Source organism: Coregonus clupeaformis, chromosome 39 (genome assembly GCF_020615455.1).
Source record: "Coregonus clupeaformis isolate EN_2021a chromosome 39, ASM2061545v1, whole genome shotgun sequence".
Classification (NCBI taxonomy): domain Eukaryota; kingdom Metazoa; phylum Chordata; class Actinopteri; order Salmoniformes; family Salmonidae; genus Coregonus; species Coregonus clupeaformis.
The window spans coordinates 15,844,652-15,864,707 of NC_059230.1; the positions used below are offsets into that span (position 1 = coordinate 15,844,652).

The following is a 20,056-nucleotide window of genomic DNA, read 5'->3' on the forward strand; positions in this document are numbered from 1 at the left end:
CATCAGTAATATCATTAGAGCATCATCTCTGCATATTATTTCTGGGTTATTAACCTGCAGGGGGTGAGCACTGTGGCTAACAGGGGCCATCTTTCACTCCAACCCTCTGGGAGGAGCTGCCTGTTGAAAAATAAAACCTTCCCTTGATTGGTAAAAATGGAGGGCGCCTCGGACAATTTGGGCCCTGCCACATCAGCGACTTACTGGAATGGATCCCAGCCGGCGTGCGTCGCCGACTTGAGGGGATATGCACACGTGAGGATGATAGAAAACAAACCTAGCGCTAAACAAGATCCCATTTGTCAAAAGCGCATAACGATGATACTTTGGTAGGGAGAGGGGGGATTAAAGTCTTTGCTAGTAATCATAGTGAATTGAAGCTCCAACACTAAATCATTAAAATGTTCTAAAATGGGAGATCAGTGGCTTCTCTGGGGAGACATGACGGGCAAGCAAGTTATGTTAATGAGGGGGAGTGCTTAATGCAGCTATTTTCATGCGGGACAGCAGGTGCCGGTAGCCTTAATTCTTTCATTGCCTCTCCTTGGACTTGCTTGGGTGACATCTCGCCTCACCTCAGGTTCAGCCACTGACTGAGTCAGACTGACAACAGAAGGCCAAACTCACTCTGTGCATGCTTTTTTCTATTCAAGACAAATGCCATTGGCTGCCACTGCTACATTCAAGACCCTTGACCAATTCAGCTTAGTGAGAGACCAGAATTGATGGTATTCATCAACCTGGCCATTGAGTGAAGGCAAGTCATATGTGGTTCAATGATCATTGTGACCAACATGGTCAATCTAGCCTCACTCTCCCTGGTTGCAATGTAAGCTTCAACACTGACACCTCCAGCTCACCTCCATGTGACACTCTCTTCAGGCCAGATAGGGGGACAAGATAAAAAGACTACCTGAGAGGTAGCATGCTGTTGAGACACAGTCTGTAATCACCAGGGAGGAGTCTGGCACTGCTGAGCGTGAATGTTGGGAAGAGGTCCAGTGTTCAAAGAATTGTTTAATGCACATTTACAGCCACTTACCAGTCCTCCCAACCACCCAAAACACCCCATCCCAATCTACCAAGATGTGGAGGTGGCGTCTCCTGGGACCAGTTGGCATCCAAACCGCTCCTTGTGCTACCCGTGTCCCTCTTTCATGTCAACATCCCTTTGAACAGCGCGAGCAAACACAGGGATGATGTTTGAACTTTGGAAAGATCCCAGGCCCTGGCTTAGGCCAAACTGTTGAGCCTCCTTTACACACACACACACACACACACAGTAGAGGAGGAGAGATTAAATAATGTCACACCGGAGGGTGAGCGAGGGAGGCCGGAGCAAGAGTTTCATCCGACTCGTCTTGAACAACAGGAAAAGGGGGGGCCTGTCAAAATTCTGTGGATCAAACCGCAGCGGTAGAAAGGAATGTGATGACAGCAGCCTGCCTAGACTTGGCGTTTCCAATTGTGAATGACTATGTAAAAAATAAAAAAACACACAATTATAATAATATGCCATTTAGCAGACGCTTTTATCCAAAGCGACTTACAGTCATGTGTGCATACATTTTTACGTATGGGTGGTCCCGGGGATCCAACCCACTACCCTGGCGTTACAAGTGCCATGCTCTACCAATTGAGCTCCAGAGGACCACCCATACATATATTGTCGTGGTAATTATTCTAATCAAAGGAGAGACTTTTAGATTTCTTCAAAACAAATGAACTTTATTGTCGATTCTTTATTTTTACTATTTTCTACATTGTAGAATAATAGTAAAGACATCAGAACTATGAAATAACACTTATGGAATCATGTAGTAACCAAAAAAGTGTTAAACAAATCAAAATATATTTTATATTTGAGATTCTTCAAAGTAGCCACCCTTTGCCTTGATGACATCTTTGCACACTCTTGGCATTCTCTCAACCAGTTTCACCTGGAATGCTTTTCCAACAGTCTTGAAGGAGTTCCCACATATGCTGAGCACTTGTTGGCTGCTTTTCCTTCACTCTGCGGTCCAACTCATCCCAAACCATCTCAATTGGGTTGAGGTCGGGGGATTGTGGAGGCCAGGTCATCTGATGGCTATTTGAAGAATCTCAAATATATTTTGATTTGTTTACTACATGATTCCATATGTGTTATTTCATAGTTCTGATGTCTTCACTATTATTCTACAATGTAGAAAATAGTAAAAAATTAAGAAAAGCCCTTGAATGCATAGGTCTGTCCAAACTTTTGACTGGTACTATATATATATATATATATATATAAATTCTCAGGCTGTGACTTCATTATTCCAAATAAGTCATCAATAATCTTTCGGGGCTCCAATGACAGCCAAATCAGCCTCGATTGGGGAGGCACAGGACGATGAGTCATTCATCAAATACCCATCAGATGTTGGGGCAAATGTTTGCAAATTAATGGCGGTGTGACAGGGTTTTGATATTCCATCAGATTCCTTGCCAACAGCGTGGCCGTCCAGGTGGTTTCACTGCTGTGATTATAGTGCGCCCGTTTGAATGCCGAGCCATAAACAAAACACTGGACAGGTTTGCGGTCCGTATTAATAATGGAACATGAAGACGAAGGGCCGTACATTGCTCTGTGGGACCAGTTAAGGACAAGGGAACAAGAAGAGAGGAATGTTCACACATTCTATTGTAGATGAGCAAAGTTCCTGTAATGCATGCTTCCTTTCCCTGGCACTGAGAAGACCAGATGATTGTTGCCTCTGTTCTCTGAGAGAGGCTGTGCAAAACCAATAGAGGAGTGCAAGAGATTAAAAGACTGCGGCTCCAGTGCTTTCCTTAGGCCAGCAGGGAGTGAGTAATACCCCAGTTATATTTTAGAGCAGGGAATCATATGCTGACAAAAGCAGCATATGTTGTGTGAGTCAGTCCTGCACCAAAGCTGAAGCGGGAAAACACTTTTTCTAACCCCCCTCTCACTCCATATCCACCCACCTACTTCCCTGTCTAGTCTCTCTGCCGCTGTCCATTACTTGCTTTCTTTAGCCCTCTCGCTTTCACTCTCTCCCTCTCTGGAAGGGAGATATTGAGTTGCTGGGATGCCCTGTGCTGCTGAGGAGTGTTCCGAGTGGCGTTTACCTTCCTCCCGATGGCTCCGTTGGGCTTGTGGGGTGGTGGCGACTCAAAGATCCTCTGCTGCTGCTGGGGCGGCAGCGTCGAGTACAGCGGGATGATTTTGATGTCCCCCGCGTCGGGTCCCAGGTCATCAATTTCCCTCTTGATGCGCTTGCAGGCCTCGTCGATTTCCTGAAAGAAGAAGTGGAAACAGTAAATAGGCAGGCAGGTGATGTGCGGCTGTCGAGGAGCAAGCATTTGGGCACACAGTAACCTGGGGCTTGGTTTGAATAACACCTTGAGAGACAATGGGGAGAAAAAGGTCTGAAGATGAGAGGAGGGGTTAGAAGGAGAAGGGGGCCAGGGATGGAGGTTCCCACCACAGTACATTTGTTCTCCCCATCTGACTGAGGAAATTAAACCTGGACTGCCGCGTGCTTGGGTGAGCTCCCCATGGCTGTGTTGTCAAATGCAGCAATCAGGAGAACACAGACACACACATACACAGTTCATTATTCAATACCGCAATATTGTAGGGGAAATGTGAAATGAGAATGCTGCACTGATGCATAACCAGCGGCAAATCATGGCAGATCAGTTTAGTGGAGCTGAACATTATAAAGCCAGTGGGCTCCCAGACAGAGAACCTTAACAACCAGGGGAATAAGAAAACATGACAGAAGACAAAAGGCTAGGACTCCGACTGAACTAGCCAGCCTGAATATAATAAACCAACACGGTAAAGACTGCCATAATGTGACGTTAGCAAATGCAACATATCAACTCGGTAAACGGCCCATGTATAATTAAGACAATTACTTTGCAATCGACCATGTCCACAAGAACCCTAAGTGACAAGCGTATATATAGCCTCCATAATACTATATAGCCTGATAAGTGTCTATAATTCCTAGAACGTCTATGCTAAATGACCACGCTTGTTTTATCCCCCATCTCCAGACATTGGACAATGTTAGCTATGAAAAGACCAGAAAAGGTACTGAAGTGATAGCCACTGCCTGATTAAGTCCATTTTCATGTCATACTTAAAGGAAAGGTTGCACGATATATATATATATATATATTCCACAAATCTAACAACGTAGATTGATTATATTCCAGCTAAACGGTCTTTATGCAAAAGTTTATAAAAAAATTAACAATTATACACTTCTATTTTCGCAATTTGAATTACATTTATGAAAAACTCATACCAACAATACATTGCGCCTTTGACGTCAAGAGAGGAACACCCTGCTGGTGGCTTCGGTGATAGGAGCGAATCGGGGAAAGTAGGTACAAAGTGCCCAAAGAGTTGTCATGTTATGTTGCTAGTAGCTTATAAAAAACAAAGCCAGCTATCTAACTGCACCGGGCCATGCAAAACACACTGGCCCACTCCGATCTAGCATGGTGTTTGGAGATGGAATAAGCTACAACACCGCACGTTTTGCAGAAATGAATGGTCAAATACCAATCGGATTAATCAGTGTTTCCCAAACTCCATCCTCTGGATCCCAAGGGGTGCACGTTTCGTTTTTTGCCCTAGCACTACACAGCTGATTCAAATAATTAACTAATCATCAAGCTTTCATTATTTGAATCAGCTGTGTATTGTTAGGGCAAAAACCAAAACGTGCACCCCTTGGGGTCCCGAGGACCGAGATTGGGAAACACTTGATTAATGCAATTGTTTATTTCAAGGTATGTCTTTATTTTTGCTGAACTACCTGATCTTTATTGGCCAATATATTTACATTTAAGTCATTTAGCAGACACTCTTATCCAGAGCGACTTACAGTTAGTGAGTGCATACATTTTCATACTATCTTGCAGGATATCATGGTGGTCAATGTTTGTGTTAGCCAATATACCTGGATTTAATGTTACTACTGCTAGTAACGTTAGAACTCAGGTTAGCATGTGGCTAGCTATAGCTACCGTCAGCAAACAACAGAGTTTTAGCCAGTTTGGCTATAGACGTTCAATGTCTACTATGATGGTAAAGGTTTATTTTGATTTTGTGTAACAGTACAAGAAATGCTGATGTCCTGAACTGCTAATACAGTGCATTCAGAAAGTATTCAGACCCCTCCACTTTTTTCACATTTTGTTATTCTAAAATTATTATCTACACACAATACCCCATAATGACAAAGCAAAAAGCAGGTTTAGACATTTTTGCACATTTATAAAATAAAAACTGAAATATCACATTCACGTAAGTATTCAGACCCTTTACTCAAAACAATGAGGACTTGGTATGATGTGGGTCTTTACCGTCTTATGTTGACAGTGGCTTCACTCCTGTTGTGTGTTCTTCTCTTGACATCACTTTTCCTAAACGCTTTTCCGACATGACTTCGGTCAAATTCAGATAAAATATAAATGTTTCCCAAAATACAAAGTAATATGTAGTATTGGGACATTTAGTTGGAAGGATGAAACCAATCAGAATGTTTAACAGAAACCTAACTCTGCAATCTTCCCTTTAAACAAATACACCAACATGTAAACGGCCACAGCCTGTGCTGTTGCTCCACCTTCAGGCCCTACGGAGCTGTGCAGCACCTTCTATAGGTTGGTTGGGGGTCACGTGACAATTTGCACTTACAGATTCAAATACATGTTTTATTGGAGTGCGAAGGAGAAGGGGGCTGGGGCAGAAAGGGGTATAGCCTTGGTGTATTCTGAAATTATGGGAACCGTTTTTGATAGTCATACCAAGGCCACAATGTGACACTGACTGCAACCTAGAGCTACCCAGTAGAAAATATGCTCTCCTAAGAATTGGCAAGGCTTTGCCCTGATTTAATAAATCACAAAAACATAGGCAACCTCGGCTAGGATTTCTCTGTGTGTTTGTGGACTTTGTATGCAGACAGTAATGCATTCCTAGACCAATCTTTCCCTGCTGTGTTCACCCACTACACAAGTCAAATCCATCCCACCGATAGCCATGTAATCAACACATTGACAAGTTATAGTGGAAAAGTGTAATGAATAGATTGATAAAATTAGCCTGCGCATTAATAGACCATCAACCCTCTGGATGCAGCAGCTGTCATGAAAAGTGGACACTGTTGCCAAGGCGCTGGGATTGAGCTGGTGTGCCAGTGCCTGAAGAGAAATGGAGCGCGTGCACAGCGACCCTAGGAGAGATACGGTGGAGCACCAGGCACCTAACCAGACTCAATTAGGCACTCGCCTCGGTCCACTTAATTAACCGAGGCCCGGGCGAATCTTTATGTTTTGAAGTGAACCGCTGAGGGGGCAGCTTAAATGGTGAGACTTATCAGGGCGAGGCAGCTGTGATAAGTTTTGCCTCTCTTTTTTGGGGAGTTTGAGTTTGTCTGTTTTAAATGGTTCGCGGCAGGGACAATATCCCCCAAATACATGGAGGGAGGGAGGGCGGGAAAGAATCCCGCCCCCTTCGCTTTTCATTTGTCATAAATGAAAACAGCTTTACCTCAAAGACGGATCTGCGTCCCCGATCATTAGTCAACATCAAAGTTGCGGGGAGACGAGAGGTTAAGATGCACTCCGGGGGGCACCCTTTGAACACCCATCTCCTCCAGAGCTACCTCACATTAACTTCTTTAACCTAATTAGGAGAGTGTTAATGAACTCGCCGTGGGTGTGCTCTCTGACTGCACTGCTTGCTTTGCCTCGGCAGCTTGACACCCCAACGCATTCAGCGTTATTGAGCTGGGGGAGATGTGAAGGGGGGTGGATACTCATCAAAAGACGTCGTCCACCTCTAAACAATGTTTAACGAATTTCCCGCAAAGCTTCGCTTCTCCTCTGCACATTCAAATAGGGGAGGCCAATGCTGTTCCCTGGCTGTCCGAGTGGCTGGAACACCACTAAATCTAAAATCAATTACCAGCCCCTCAAATGATACCACTTCAAATACAATGCTCCTCCGTGACTTCATCCCTTCCCTAACGAACCAGGCATCGAATCGGCATCTGCCAATGAAAACGGATGTAGGTGCGCGGTAGTGCAGTCCCAGCCCGCCAATGAATGACAAATGACTGCCGTTAATGAATAGGCTGTCACATTATCCGACTGGGTGGGCACTCAGCTAAATATATGTTGAATTTTTTTGAAAGATGGCTACGCTGGATGGTGACGCCGCGCCAACGTGAGGGAATCCATACATTCAAAATGAGAAGCTCCAGGCACATTAACAGTCACACTCGGTCTTAAAAGGATACTTCGAGATTTTGGCAATGCAGCCCTTTATCTAGCCTACTTCCCCAGAGTCAGATGAACTCGTGGATACCATTTTTATGTCTCTGTGTGCAGTTTGAAGGAAGTTGCTAGCTAGCGTTAGCGCAATTGCTAACTGTTCCCATAGACTTCCAGTCATTGCGCTATTGCTAAAACTACCTATAACTTCCTTCATTCTGGACGCAGAGACATACAATTGGTATCCACTAGCTAATCTGACTCTGAGGAAGTAGATAAAGTGTCCTTGCCAAAATTTCGAAGTATCCCTTTAATCTCAGTCTAGGGTTGCATTCATACAAACCTCACTTAGTTCTCATGTCCCAACCATAAGCTACACAAACTGTTACATTACGTAGGGAGAGAATGGTGAGAATAACAGTGTGGCGCTGCAGCTCTGCTGAGCCCTGAGACAGGCTGCCTCTCCCACTCGTGACCTGGGAGGCAGACAGACGTTTCTGGGGGAAGGCAGGCAGGTGTGTGCCCTCCCAGCTGTGACCAAATTCATCATTATGGGCATGAACCTGACCCTCCATTACACATCAGTGGACAACATTTGGAGGAGTGAAAAAATTATAAATTACTTAATGTCAGGGATTCATGGGGAAGGCTAAATCTGGGGCACTGTCTTTTTTTCCCTCTTACCAGGGTAGGTTCCAAACAGGCGAGGCCACATGCATTCAATATCTCTATTAATCTAAGCATTGATCATCTCGATCGTGTGTGCGCGTGTGAAAAGCTGTAATGGTGGCAGAAAAGGGCCTACCTCTTGTCCAGTGAGGAAGAGCAGACAGTCGCCCTCCTCCTCTTCACACATGTGGATCTGGATAACGGTGCGGATGGCTGCCTCCAGATAGTCCCTCTCGGGTTCCGGCGTGTAGAAGATCTCTACCGGGTGCGTGCGTCCCGGGATGGTCAGCAGCGGACAGCTGTCAAAGTACACCTGGAACTTGCCGGCATCCAGCGTGGCGCTCATGACGATGACCTGACAAGACAAAGGAGAAGGTGGTGAGAGGAGGACTGGGAAGAGAAAATGGCTGCTGATGGGGTTATATGATGCTATAGGATGAAGTTGCCCCTAGACACTGATCGGAGTTCTAGATTGTAGTTTGGCCTAATGGTTCAGGTTACGATTAGCGTTATCTTAGATCAGTGTCTAAGGGCAATCCGAAACAGCGGCTTTTAGCAGGAGCAATACTGTGAAGAGAGGAGGTTGCATATAACCAGGGGACAGCGACGAACGATAGTATAGTGTAGGTAGATAAAGGTTAAGGTAGGAGTATTTAGAAGTTGAAGAATGGTAGGGTTTGGTGTAGTCTCACCACAGGGTAGTTAAGAGTGATAGTCGACACAGGTGACTGATGAAATGGATAAGGCCTAGGAGGTAAAACATACAGTGCATTCGGAAAGTATTCAGACCCCTTGACTTTTTCCACATTTTGTTACGTTACAGCCTTATTCTAAAATTGATATTTTTTCCAAAATATTCTCATAAATCTACACACAACACCCCATAATGACAAAGCGAAAACAGGTTTGTAGACATAGGAAACATAATAGATAACTTCTATGCAGGAGGATAGGAAGCGGGCGTGAACCAGAAAGAGGGTGTAGATTGGACCCTGGCCAAGTGAGAGGAAACAAGATGGTGGATATATCACAGGAGGACAGAGCCCCTGACCCATGCTGATCACAATGCTCACTGCCCGAATAAGTCTCCGGGCACACCATGTTCTCCCCTAGGGCCCATTAAGCACATTAAGATTCTGACGGGAGGCAGCGCGCCTCTCTGCTCTCCCATTATTTTGGTCCACGGTCTCTGCGCTATTTCGCTTTAAGCACAGCAATACATTATAATTGCTCTTAATCAAGGCAAATTAAACTTCAAATTTGGGAGAGGAGGGAGTTTGGGAAGAGGGACATGAGCAGGGCCGGGAGGATCGTTGCCACTAACCTAGATCTTATTTAACAGTCCCTGAACACGTGTGTAACCTTTGATACCATCCCTGAGAACAACTAGTCATTACCCATCTGCTTTATGAGAATTGTGTCCGGCACATTCGGCCTATAAAAACTGAAAGCCCCATCCCTGGCTGATTCTCTTAAATGGGCTGACCCGGGGAGCAATCTCGCTGCTGCCGCATAGGGGACTCGCCGTGCATTTCTGAGCTGAATGGCTGACGTTTGTCTTTTCCTCAATAGACACACAGCTGTCAGCCTGTGGAGAGACTGCCACTGAGGCTTTTCTGGGGGGGAGTAATAATTGAGTGTGTGTGTGTGTGTGCGTGTGCGTGTCCACAAGCGGGTGCGTGCACACAGAGAAGCAGGCACTCGTGTAGGATAGAGCACTAGGTCGGAGGTAGGATTTGGGTCTAGGAGAGTGAGCAGAGGAGAAGACATGAGGATCAAACGGTACAGGGCTTTGAGAAGCAGTAACGAACACAGCAGAAACTGCTTCTCCAATAGAAATCCCTGATCGCTTGTAGGCGATGTCATGGTGACGTTAGCTAGCTAAGCTCATGCGCAGAAACACGTCACAGGGTCTACAGGTCGTGTCGAACTGCGGCTGTTAAATCAAAGGCACTTATCATTCAAATGAAAACGTGTCAGTTTGTCACTTTCACAAGGTTGTAGTAACGACAGGTTCAGCGACTTAAGACATTGGCACAAATCTAGGTTGTGCCTTTAGAAATCGAGAAAATGAACAACTAAGGAATAATTTTTCACTTCTCTCATTGACATCTCAATCCCTAAAAGCGTTCCTGGAAGTCTCACGATTTGGCGCCTTTGGGTTTAGAAACTCTGTGGCATGACTATGAGATGCTGTGGAATGTAGACTGGCGAGTGGGAACTGTTGGCAAGGCCAGGGTTGCATTCACCTGGCACTTGCGTGAAAGCTCAGATCGCTTTCAGTGGTGTACAAAGTTAGGAAACATTTAGATAGAAATACAGCATAGAACTGACATGCTCCTCTGACAAGTAGAGTCAAGTAGAAATAAGGTCAGCTCTATTCAGGACATTTTTACCTGCAAGGTTCAGTGCATTGCACCCAGGGGTATGGGGGTTTGACATGTACCTTGAGGTCGGACCTCTGTCGGACGACCTCTTTGAGGACACCCATGAGGATGTCTGTGGCTAACGTTCTCTCGTGGGCCTCGTCCAGGATGATGACGCCGTAGCGCTCCAGTAGGGGGTCGTTCATGGCCTCCCGCAGCAACATACCATCTGTCATGTACCTGCATCGAGGGAGGAAACACAATGGGTAAGTCTTTAAAGTGGACATTTTAATCTAACAACTTAATTATTAACTGTGTACTGCTAAATTAGCCAGGTTTTGCTTGTAAATGATATTTGAAATCTAACTTTTTCGCTAACAGAGAACAACAGGGAGGTACTATCTGGACATGCTAAATTGTTTTCCGTTGCAAAATGTATTGCTACGATGCACCTCACTGAACAACCTCAGTGAAATAAAACCGTTTGTGGAAGTTCAACTTCAGTAGAGACTGGCATTTACTTGAGGAAGGTCTTGGCCGAGCTGCAGTCCTCGAATCGAATGGAGTAACCGACCTCCTGGCCCAGCATGACGTCCATCTCGTCGGCCACCCTCTGAGCCACGCTCATGGCTGCCACCCTCCTGGGCTGTGTACAGGCCACCGCCTTCTTAGGACCGCCCAAGCCCTTCACCATGTCCACACACCACTGGGGGATCTGAGGAGGGAGAGGGGGAGATGGAGAGAGGAAGAAGTTACTCAACCACACTCACTTTTACTATCCCTTGACCTTCCCCACCTTCCACAAATCAGCAACCAAACCAATACCATTCAAAAGCGCTTTACAAAATGGCACTGAAGATAGCTTTGAGTCAAAAACACATACGCTTTGATAGCATGGATGTTTTGGAGAGCGAAGAATAAATAAACTGCCATTTACTGTCTGTAAACCCCATGCCACCGTCCCCGATCACGCCCACGCTCTGATAATCAACTGCGAGCTCCAGAGAAGCTGAGATGATAGCTTGTATTAGACAGAGTCTGACAGCTTTCTGCTGATAGGCACTCCCGGGTGGGGATCCCCCCGCACACTGTTCAAAAGACGAGGGGACCTGCTAAGAGCGGCCTAAAGTTAGAAACTGTTCCTTCTGCCGGATTAGCCTTGGGCTCGGATGAGTGCCTGTTAGTGGCAACCAACCACTTTGCTACAGGGAGGGGAAACACACACACTGCATTTAACATGTCAACAAATCAAGATGGGGGGAAAAGGAGATGGGTCACAGCGGCAGGATTATTCTGCAAATAACGGGAGTGTGTGTGAGGGCATCCAGGCATCTCATAGGAAACAGTCAGTATCGAGTTATCAGTTGACTTTTCTTGGCTGTGTTACCGTTTGTTTGTGAATATAATGCTATATGGCTTGGAGAACAATGAATAGATACATTCCGTCTCACCACCACATGAATGTAAATCCTTAACAGACCAATATCAATAAATTATTGACAAACGTTCCAATGTTTTTCCCAGTCATAATTTGCTGTCAGCCACTTCAGGAAACATGCAGTGCGACCTCTGCATTAAGTGCGAGTAAGTGTGTGTGTCTGTTTGTGTCTTGAGTAACTGACTGACTGAGACTTACTGACTGTGTGAGTACCCCCCATGCACACGTCTACCCCTTATCCTGGTTACCTGCGTGGTCTTGCCGGAGCCCGTCTCTCCGACAAGCACGAAGCACTGGTGGCGTCCCAGGATGTCGTTGAAGCGCTCCTTGTACTCCCACACAGGCAGCTGGAGCCTCTTCTTCAGGATCTCATAGTAGCGCGGTGTGTGGGGCAGGTTGGTGAACGGGTTGATCTGCTGCTGCATGGCCGTCTGCTTGTGGGAGAGGAGGCCTGCGATGCCGCTGCCAACAGCCGGGTTCAGGGCCATGCCAGAGGGCTTGACGTCCCGGCCTCTGTTCCTGTCCTTCAACCGCTCGTCGCGGTCCCTGTCGCGGTCTCGCCTGTGGTCGAGGCATGAATGTGAATAGTGTGACTTAGACTAGACAAAGCTTTTCTTTTTTTCATATCGGCCAGGCCCCATTCCCATCTCTTTTCCCATCACCATTCCAAAATGGAATGAACCAAACAACCAACACAGAAATAGGACAGCTCAGATCCTAGAATGCACCGCGGTTCGGCTATGTCATGTCCTTTTCCTCAAATAACATGAAAAGGTTACTGCGCATTTCCCTTTCACGCTGCAGAAGGATGTAATCAAGTGTAGCATGCAAAGGTCACATTAACGAATAAATTAATGGCCTAAAATATCAAAAGGGGAACACTTTCCTTTTACAAATGTGCAATATCTTTATTTCCTTTTTATTATGCTACGATGCATGTCTGCACCCCAGAACCAACGTATTGATTTTCCTTCTTTGATGAGACCAATGTTGAAGACTCCATTTGATGAATTGGCCAAAGGCAAAAACTGGTCTTGGCAATGCAGCCTGTGTCAAGAGCAACTGCACTATTTCCTAGGACATCATGTTGGCTTGAGTACATTCACCAGTTGACCCTTCAGAACTCTTGTCATGTTCTTATGGGCCTAGAATGTTGACATTTCAGTACCCAATTATAGGTAAGGATTTAATTCATGAATGAATCCTGTTCTGACAAAGTTGGCCATGTGTTTCAGAACCACGTTGACGTCCACTGACAACTGAATCATTGGATGATATACAAATTATACATTTTATATAGTTTGGGATTAGGGAATTGGTATTTTCCTTCAGTTGCAGTTTATTAATGATAACGTTAGTGATTTAGCTATGTTAGCTAGTTAACAGTTAGTAAGTGGCTTTTCGGGTAGTTTCAATCAAAACAAACCTAAATCATCATGTCAGCTAGCCACTTACATTTATTGTTTAAAAAGCAAATAATATACCGTTAGTTAGCTAACATAACTAGTTAACATTCTCTACTATGATAGCTGGCAAACCAGCTAGCTAGTATTAGCAATACTACTGACTGGATGCTAACTAGCTAGCTACCCACCTACCTAACCAGCCACGCGCGGGCGGCAAACCCACGTGCATGAATGATGCATCTCTTGCACTGTTCTGTAACGTTAGCCTGCTTTAGCTGCTTGCTAACTATGTTAGCTTACACTGCGTGTTTATTTAGAATAAGAATAATAATAATATGCCATTTAGCAGACGCTTTTATCCAAAGCGACTTACAGTCATGTGCGCACACATTTTTACATATGGGTGGTCCCGGGGATCTAGAAGACTAGATAGCTAACGTAACTAGACTACAATACTTGTTTGCCGTATACACGACCCTGGACGTTTTGTCCATTCTGCATTTACATTCGATCTAGCTAGATAGCATGCGAACGACGTTAGTTGCAGCCAAAAATCTCCTGCACTGCAGTGCCCATGAAACACGAAAACAAAGGATCCCTCCCTCTCCCTGCTATACACCCATCAGAAGACATTCTCTTTTTACTCGATGAATAACAATTATCTCCCGAATCCAACCGATACCTTTTAGACATCCTTTTTGTTTTGGTTTTATTGTTTTTTAACGTAAATAGCTATCCAAAATAAGTCACAAATGTAGATCGAATATGCCATACAATTTCTGCACACTGCTGCCAAAGATATTTATAAATAGCTCCTTGTTCTATCTGCGCTGCCGCTATTGCTAAGCACCACAAATATGGCGACCGGAAGCACTTACCTCATTATTATCTCTGCGAAAATGACGGAAAAACAGCAATTTAGCGTGAGTTTCGTCGAGCCAGATATATTTAATTACGTTTTTATATTAGCAAAATATTGCGAGTTAAATATTTGCGCCACGTGAAACTGTAAAGGACAGCTGCTGCCGTGGACGTGGAGTCAGTGGTTGGCTGTCTGGGGATGTTATGGCTTGCACCAAACTCAGTCTCCCCCTAATAAAAAAAGAGAGTCCATGTGCAATACCAACATTAACCGAATCCGTTGATGAAACTCAGTTGAAGAATTCATCCCAAGGGCAAAAGTTTTACAAAACTCACATTTGTTTATAAATAACATTTATACGAAAAATATGTACTTGAAGAGGGCTGTCAAAGTGTTCGTTATTGCAAGATAGCCACATTATGCACATTTTGGATGTACGTGATTATTTCAAGCCATGTCAATCTTTCAAGAACATATGACAAACCCTATACACATGAGACATTTTCAGTGTTTACACCACTCTTCAAAGAGATTTCTTGAATGTTTCAACCTATAAAATTATGTAGTGATGAATCAGCTGACACTGGAGACAATCATTGCCATTGACACAGGTAATTACACAGCCTGGACATTCCTAACAAGCTTTGTAATGGCAAATGGCTCATTGCTTGTAACCAGGGATTGATGGTGATAGGGAAGGAGAAGTCAACGTTACAACAAAGCCTTACTAATGCTCTTTATCCAAGGCTAATTTAAAATATCAGGCCTTTAGCTCCCTTTCTTTCACAGGCAATTAAATAACAGTCCAATTGTGTGTGAAATAGGTCTGCCAAGCAGAGTTGCTGACAGACAGAGAGAGGACCAACACTGACACAGGAGAGGAATAGCCCTGTTATTTCATTGTGAAAAGGGACAATAGCCTGCAACCTGAATGGAAACAACCTCTCAATAATATCAAGATGAATGGATTGCAAAGCTGCACTTGAAACATCAAGTAACTGTATAAGCTATGAATAATTATTATTGCCAAGTGACAATAAACTGGTATTGTTTAAAATAGTTATTTCAACTGATTTTCAAGATCTACAACTTCTTCATAGTTTTACACCACAGCCGTTTAGTAATTCACCCACATTTTTTACTTTGACCTCTCAGAATATAATCAATAAAAAGTAAGTAGAGGAGGTAAATTCCATGAGCACATCGAATAGGGTAACTGCCCCCTGTAATTCTCACAGAAACCACTTTACATCAGAATCCCCCCCAACACTTTCCCTGGCTGCCACTACTCTTGCTCAACTAAAAATGCTATCTGTCTCATTAAAACTTTTTAAGTCACTAACAAAACGATTCTGAGGTAAGTTGATCTAATATTTCATAATTTAGAAAAAGTTATATTTATAATATAATTAAGTTAGATCTATAAACTTTTTATATACAGTGCATTCAGAAAGTATTCAGACCCCTTGACTTTTTCCACATATTGTTACATTACAGCCTTATTCTAAAATGGATTAAATAGTTTTTTCCCCCCTCATCAATCTACACACAATACCCCATAATGACGAAGCAAAAACAGGATTGTATAACAATTACGAAATTCTTCAAAAAAAACACAGAAATATCACATTTACATAAGTATTAAGTATTCAGACCCTTTACTCAGTACTTTGTTGAAGCACCTTTGGCAGCGATTACAGCCTCGACTACAAACTTGGCACACCTGTATTTGGGGAGTTTCTCCCATTCTTCTCTGCAGATCCTCTCCAGCTCTGTCAGGTTGGATGGGGAGTGTCGCTGCGCAGCTATTTTCAGGTCTCTCCAGAGATGTTTGATCGGGTTCAAGTCCGGGCTCTGGCTGGGCCACTCAAGGACATTCAGAGACTTGTCCAGAAGCCACTCCTGCGTTGTCCTGGCTATGTGTTTAGGGTCGTTGTCCTGTTGGAAAGTGAACCTTAGCCCCAGACTGAAGTCCTGAGCGCCCTGGAGCAGGTTTTCATCAAGGATCTCTCTGTACTTTGCTCCTTTCATCTTTCCCTCAATCCTGACTAGTTTCCCAGTCCCTGCCGCTGCTGCCACCACCACACTTCACCGTAGGGATGGTGCCAGGTTTCCTCCAATCTTGGTTTCATCAGACCAGAGAATCTTGTTTTATTGTGTTCAGAGATAGATGGGAGGGGTTGAGTGGAGCTTAAGGGTGGGACTAAAAATAACTAATGTAAAATATACTGTGTCCGTAAAATGTATATAGGTTCAGACATTTTGTGAAACAGCACAGTTGAAAAATATATGGCAAATAGAAATCAAAACTGGATGGTCTTCAGAGATAGATGGGAGGGTTTGAATGTAGCTGAAGGATGGGACTAAAAACAAACAAAAGAAAACTATTGTAAAATATACTGTGTCCATGAAGTGTATATAGTACAGTGGGGAGAACAAGTATTTGATACTTTAAAAAAAAAATTTTTAATTAATTTTTATTTCACCTTTATTTAACCAGGTAAGCCAGTTGAGAACAAGTTCTCATTTACAACTGCGACCTGGCCAAGATAAAGCAAAGCAGTGCGATAAAAACAACAACACAGAGTTACATATGGGGTAAAAAAAACATAAAGTCAAAAATACAACAGAAAATATATATACAGTGTGTGCAAATGTAGCAAGTTATGGAGGTAAGACAATAAATAGGCTATAGTGCAAAATAATTACAATAGTATTAACACTGGAATGCTAGATGTGCAAGAGATTATGTGCAAATAGAGATACTGGGGTGCAAAAGAGCAAAATAAATAACAATATAGGGATGAGGTAGTTGGGTGGGCTAATTTCAGATGGGCTGTGTACAGGTGCAGTGATCGGTAAGGTGCTCTGACAACTGATGCTTAAAGTTAGTGAGGGAGATAAGAGTCTCCAGCTTCAGAGATTTTTGCAATTCGTTCCAGTCATTGGCAGCAGAGAACTGGAAGGAATGGCGGCCAAAGGAGGTGTTGGCTTTGGGAATGACCAGTGAGGTATACCTGCTGGATACACTGCCGATTTTGCAGGTTTTCCTACTTACAAAGCATGTAGAGGTCTGTAATTTTTATCATAGGTACACTTCAACAGTGAGAGACAGAATCCAGAAAATCACATTGTATGATTTTTAAGTAATTAATTTGCATTTTATTGCATGACATAAGTATTTGATCACCTACCAACCAGTAAGAATTCCGGCTCTCACAGACCTGTTAGTTTTTCTTTAAGAAGCCCTCCTGTTCTCCACTCCTTACCTGTATTAACTGCACCTGTTTGAACTCGTTACCTGTATAAAAGACACCTGTCCACACACTCAATCAAACAGACTCCAACCTCTCCACAATGGCCAAGACCAGAGAGCTGTGTAAGGACATAAGGGATCAAATTGTAGACCTGCACAAGGCTGGGATGGGCTACAGGACAATAGGCAAGCAGCTTGGTGAGAAGGCAACAACTGTTGGCGCAATTATTAGAAAATGGAAGAAGTTCAAGATGACGGTCAATCACCCTCGGTCTGGGGCTCCATGCAAGATCTCACCTCGTGGGGCCTCAATGATCATGAGGAAGGTGAGGGATCAGCCCAGAACTACATGGCAGGACCTGGTCAATGACCTGAAGAGACCTGGGACCACAGTCTCAAAGAAAACCATTAGTAACACACTACGCCGTCATGGATTAAAATCCTGCAGCGCACGTAAGGTCCCCCTGCTCAAGCCAGCGCATGTCCAGGCCCGTCTGAAGTTTGCCAATGACCATCTGGATGATCCAGAGGAGGAATGGGAGAAGGTCATGTGGTCTGATGAGACAAAAATAGAGCTTTTTGGTCTAAACTCCACTCGCCGTGTTTGGAGGAAGAAGAAGGATGAGTACAACCCCAAGAACACCATCCCAACCGTGAAGCATGGAGGTGGAAACATCATTCTTTGGGAATGCTTTTCTGCAAAGGGGACAGGACGACTGCACCGTATTGAGGGGAGGATGGATGGGGCCATGTATCGTGAGATCTTGGCCAACAACCTCCTTCCCTCAGTAAGAGCATTGAAGATTAGTCGTGGCTGGGTCTTCCAGTATGACAACGACTCGAAACACACAGCCAGGGCAACTAAAGAGTGGCTCCGGAAGAAGCATCTCAAGGTCCTGGAGTGGCCTAGCCAGTCTCCAGACCTGAACCCAATAGAACATCTTTGGAGGGAGCTGAAAGTCCGTATTGCCCAGCGACAGCCCCGAAACCTGAAGGATCTGGAGAAGGTCTGTATGGAGGAGTGGGCCAAAATCCCTGCTGCAGTGTGTGCAAACCTGGTCAAGACCTACAGGAAATGTATGATCTCTGTAATTGCAAACAAAGGTTTCTGTACCAAATATTAAGTTCTGCTTTTCTGATGTATCAAATACTTATGTCATGCAATAAAATGCAAATTAATTACTTAAAAATCATACAATGTGATTTTCTGGATTTTTGTTTTAGATTCCGTCTCTCACAGTTGAAGTGTACCTATGATAAAAATGACAGACCTCTACATGCTTTGTAAGTAGGAAAACCTGCAAAATCGGCAGTGTATCAAATACTTGTTCTCCCCACTGTATGTATGAGCGGGAAGTAGAAGCCTAAGTGTTGTTGTCCATTCGTTTACTCAAATTAGGGGAGGGGTGGTAGGGTTAGGGGAAAATAAAGGAAAATAAATAAATAAAAAACACACACACACACAAATATATATATACAGTACCAGTCAAAAGTTTGGACACACCTACTCATTCAAGGATTTTTCTTTCTTTCTTTTTTTACTATTTTCTACATTGTAGAATAACAGTGAAGACATCAAAACTATTCTTCAAAGTAGCCACCCTTTGCCTTGATGACAGCTTTGCACACTCTTGGCATTCTCTCAACCAGCTTCACGAGGAATGCTTTTCCAATAGTCTTGAAGGAGTTCCCACATTTGCTGAGCACTTGCTGGCTGCTTCTCCTTCACACAAATTCAGACAGCTGATGTTCTGAAAGAGCTGAAAAATCTGGACCCCTACAAATCAGCTGGGCTAGACAATCTGGACCCTTTCTTTCTAAAATTATCCGCCGAAATTGTCGCAACCCCTATTACTAGCCTGTTCAACCTCTCTTTCATAACGTCTGAGATCCCCAGAGATTGGAAAGCTGTTCAAAGGGGGTGACACTCTAGATCCAAACTGTTACAGACCTATATCCATCATGCCCTGCCTTTCGAATGTATTTGAAAGCCGAGTTAACAAACAGATCACCGACCATTTCGAATCCCACCGTACCTTCTCCGCTATGCAATCTGGTTTCCGAGCTGGTCATGGGTGCAACTCAGCCACGCTCAAGGTCCTAAACGATATTATAACGCGATCGATAAAAAGACAGTACTGCGCAGCCGTCTTCATCGACCTGGCAAAGGCTTTCGACTCTGTCAACCACCGCATTCTTATTGGCAGACTAAATAGCCTTGGTTTCTCTAATGACTGCCTTGCCTGGTTCACCAACTACTTCTCAGATAGAGTTCAATGTGTCAAATCGGAGGGCCTGTTGTCTGGACCTCTTTCCGTCTCTATGGGGGTGCCACAAGGTTCAATTCTCGGGCCGACTCTATTCTCTGTGTATATCAATGATGTCGCTCTTGCTGCTGGTGACGCTCGGATCCACCTCTATGCGGATGACACCATTTTGTATACATCTGGCCCTTCATTGGACACTGTGTTAACAAACCTCCAAACGAGCTTCAACGCCATACAACACTCCTTCCGTAGCCTCCAACTGCTCTTAAACACGAGTAAAACTAAATGCATGCTCTTCAACCGAACGCTGCTTGCACCCGCCCACCCAACTAGAATCACTACTCTCGGCGGGTCTGACCTAGAGTATGTGGACAACTACAAATACCTAGGTGTCTGGTTAGACTGTAAGCTCTCCTTCCAGACTCACATTAAGCATCTCCAATCAAAAGTTAGATCTAGAATCGGCTTCCTATTTCGCAACAAAGCCTCCTTCACTCATGCTGCC

General features: G+C 44.2%; 1 protein-coding gene across 2 annotated transcripts in view; it reads right to left on the minus strand.

Moving 5' to 3' along the window:
- Positions 1-14,245, minus strand: part of LOC121554164 (pre-mRNA-splicing factor ATP-dependent RNA helicase DHX15) — a 31,215-nt gene extending 16,970 nt beyond the window's left edge. The window contains exons 1-6 of one of the 2 annotated variants that reach the window (XM_041867633.2): positions 14,045-14,245; positions 12,009-12,321; positions 10,844-11,037; positions 10,403-10,562; positions 8,093-8,311; positions 3,118-3,285 (exon numbers count right to left, since the gene is read on the minus strand). In XM_041867633.2, coding sequence (XP_041723567.1) covers positions 3,118-3,285; positions 8,093-8,311; positions 10,403-10,562; positions 10,844-11,037; positions 12,009-12,321; positions 14,045-14,049 — 1,059 coding nt within the window. In that variant the 5' untranslated portion in view covers positions 14,050-14,245. Of the gene's footprint in view, positions 1-3,117; positions 3,286-8,092; positions 8,312-10,402; positions 10,563-10,843; positions 11,038-12,008; positions 12,322-13,848; positions 14,006-14,044 lie in introns of those variants that run through there. The other variant, XM_041867632.2, reaches the window with a different exon arrangement.
- Between the last annotated feature and the right edge of the window lie 5,811 nt (positions 14,246-20,056).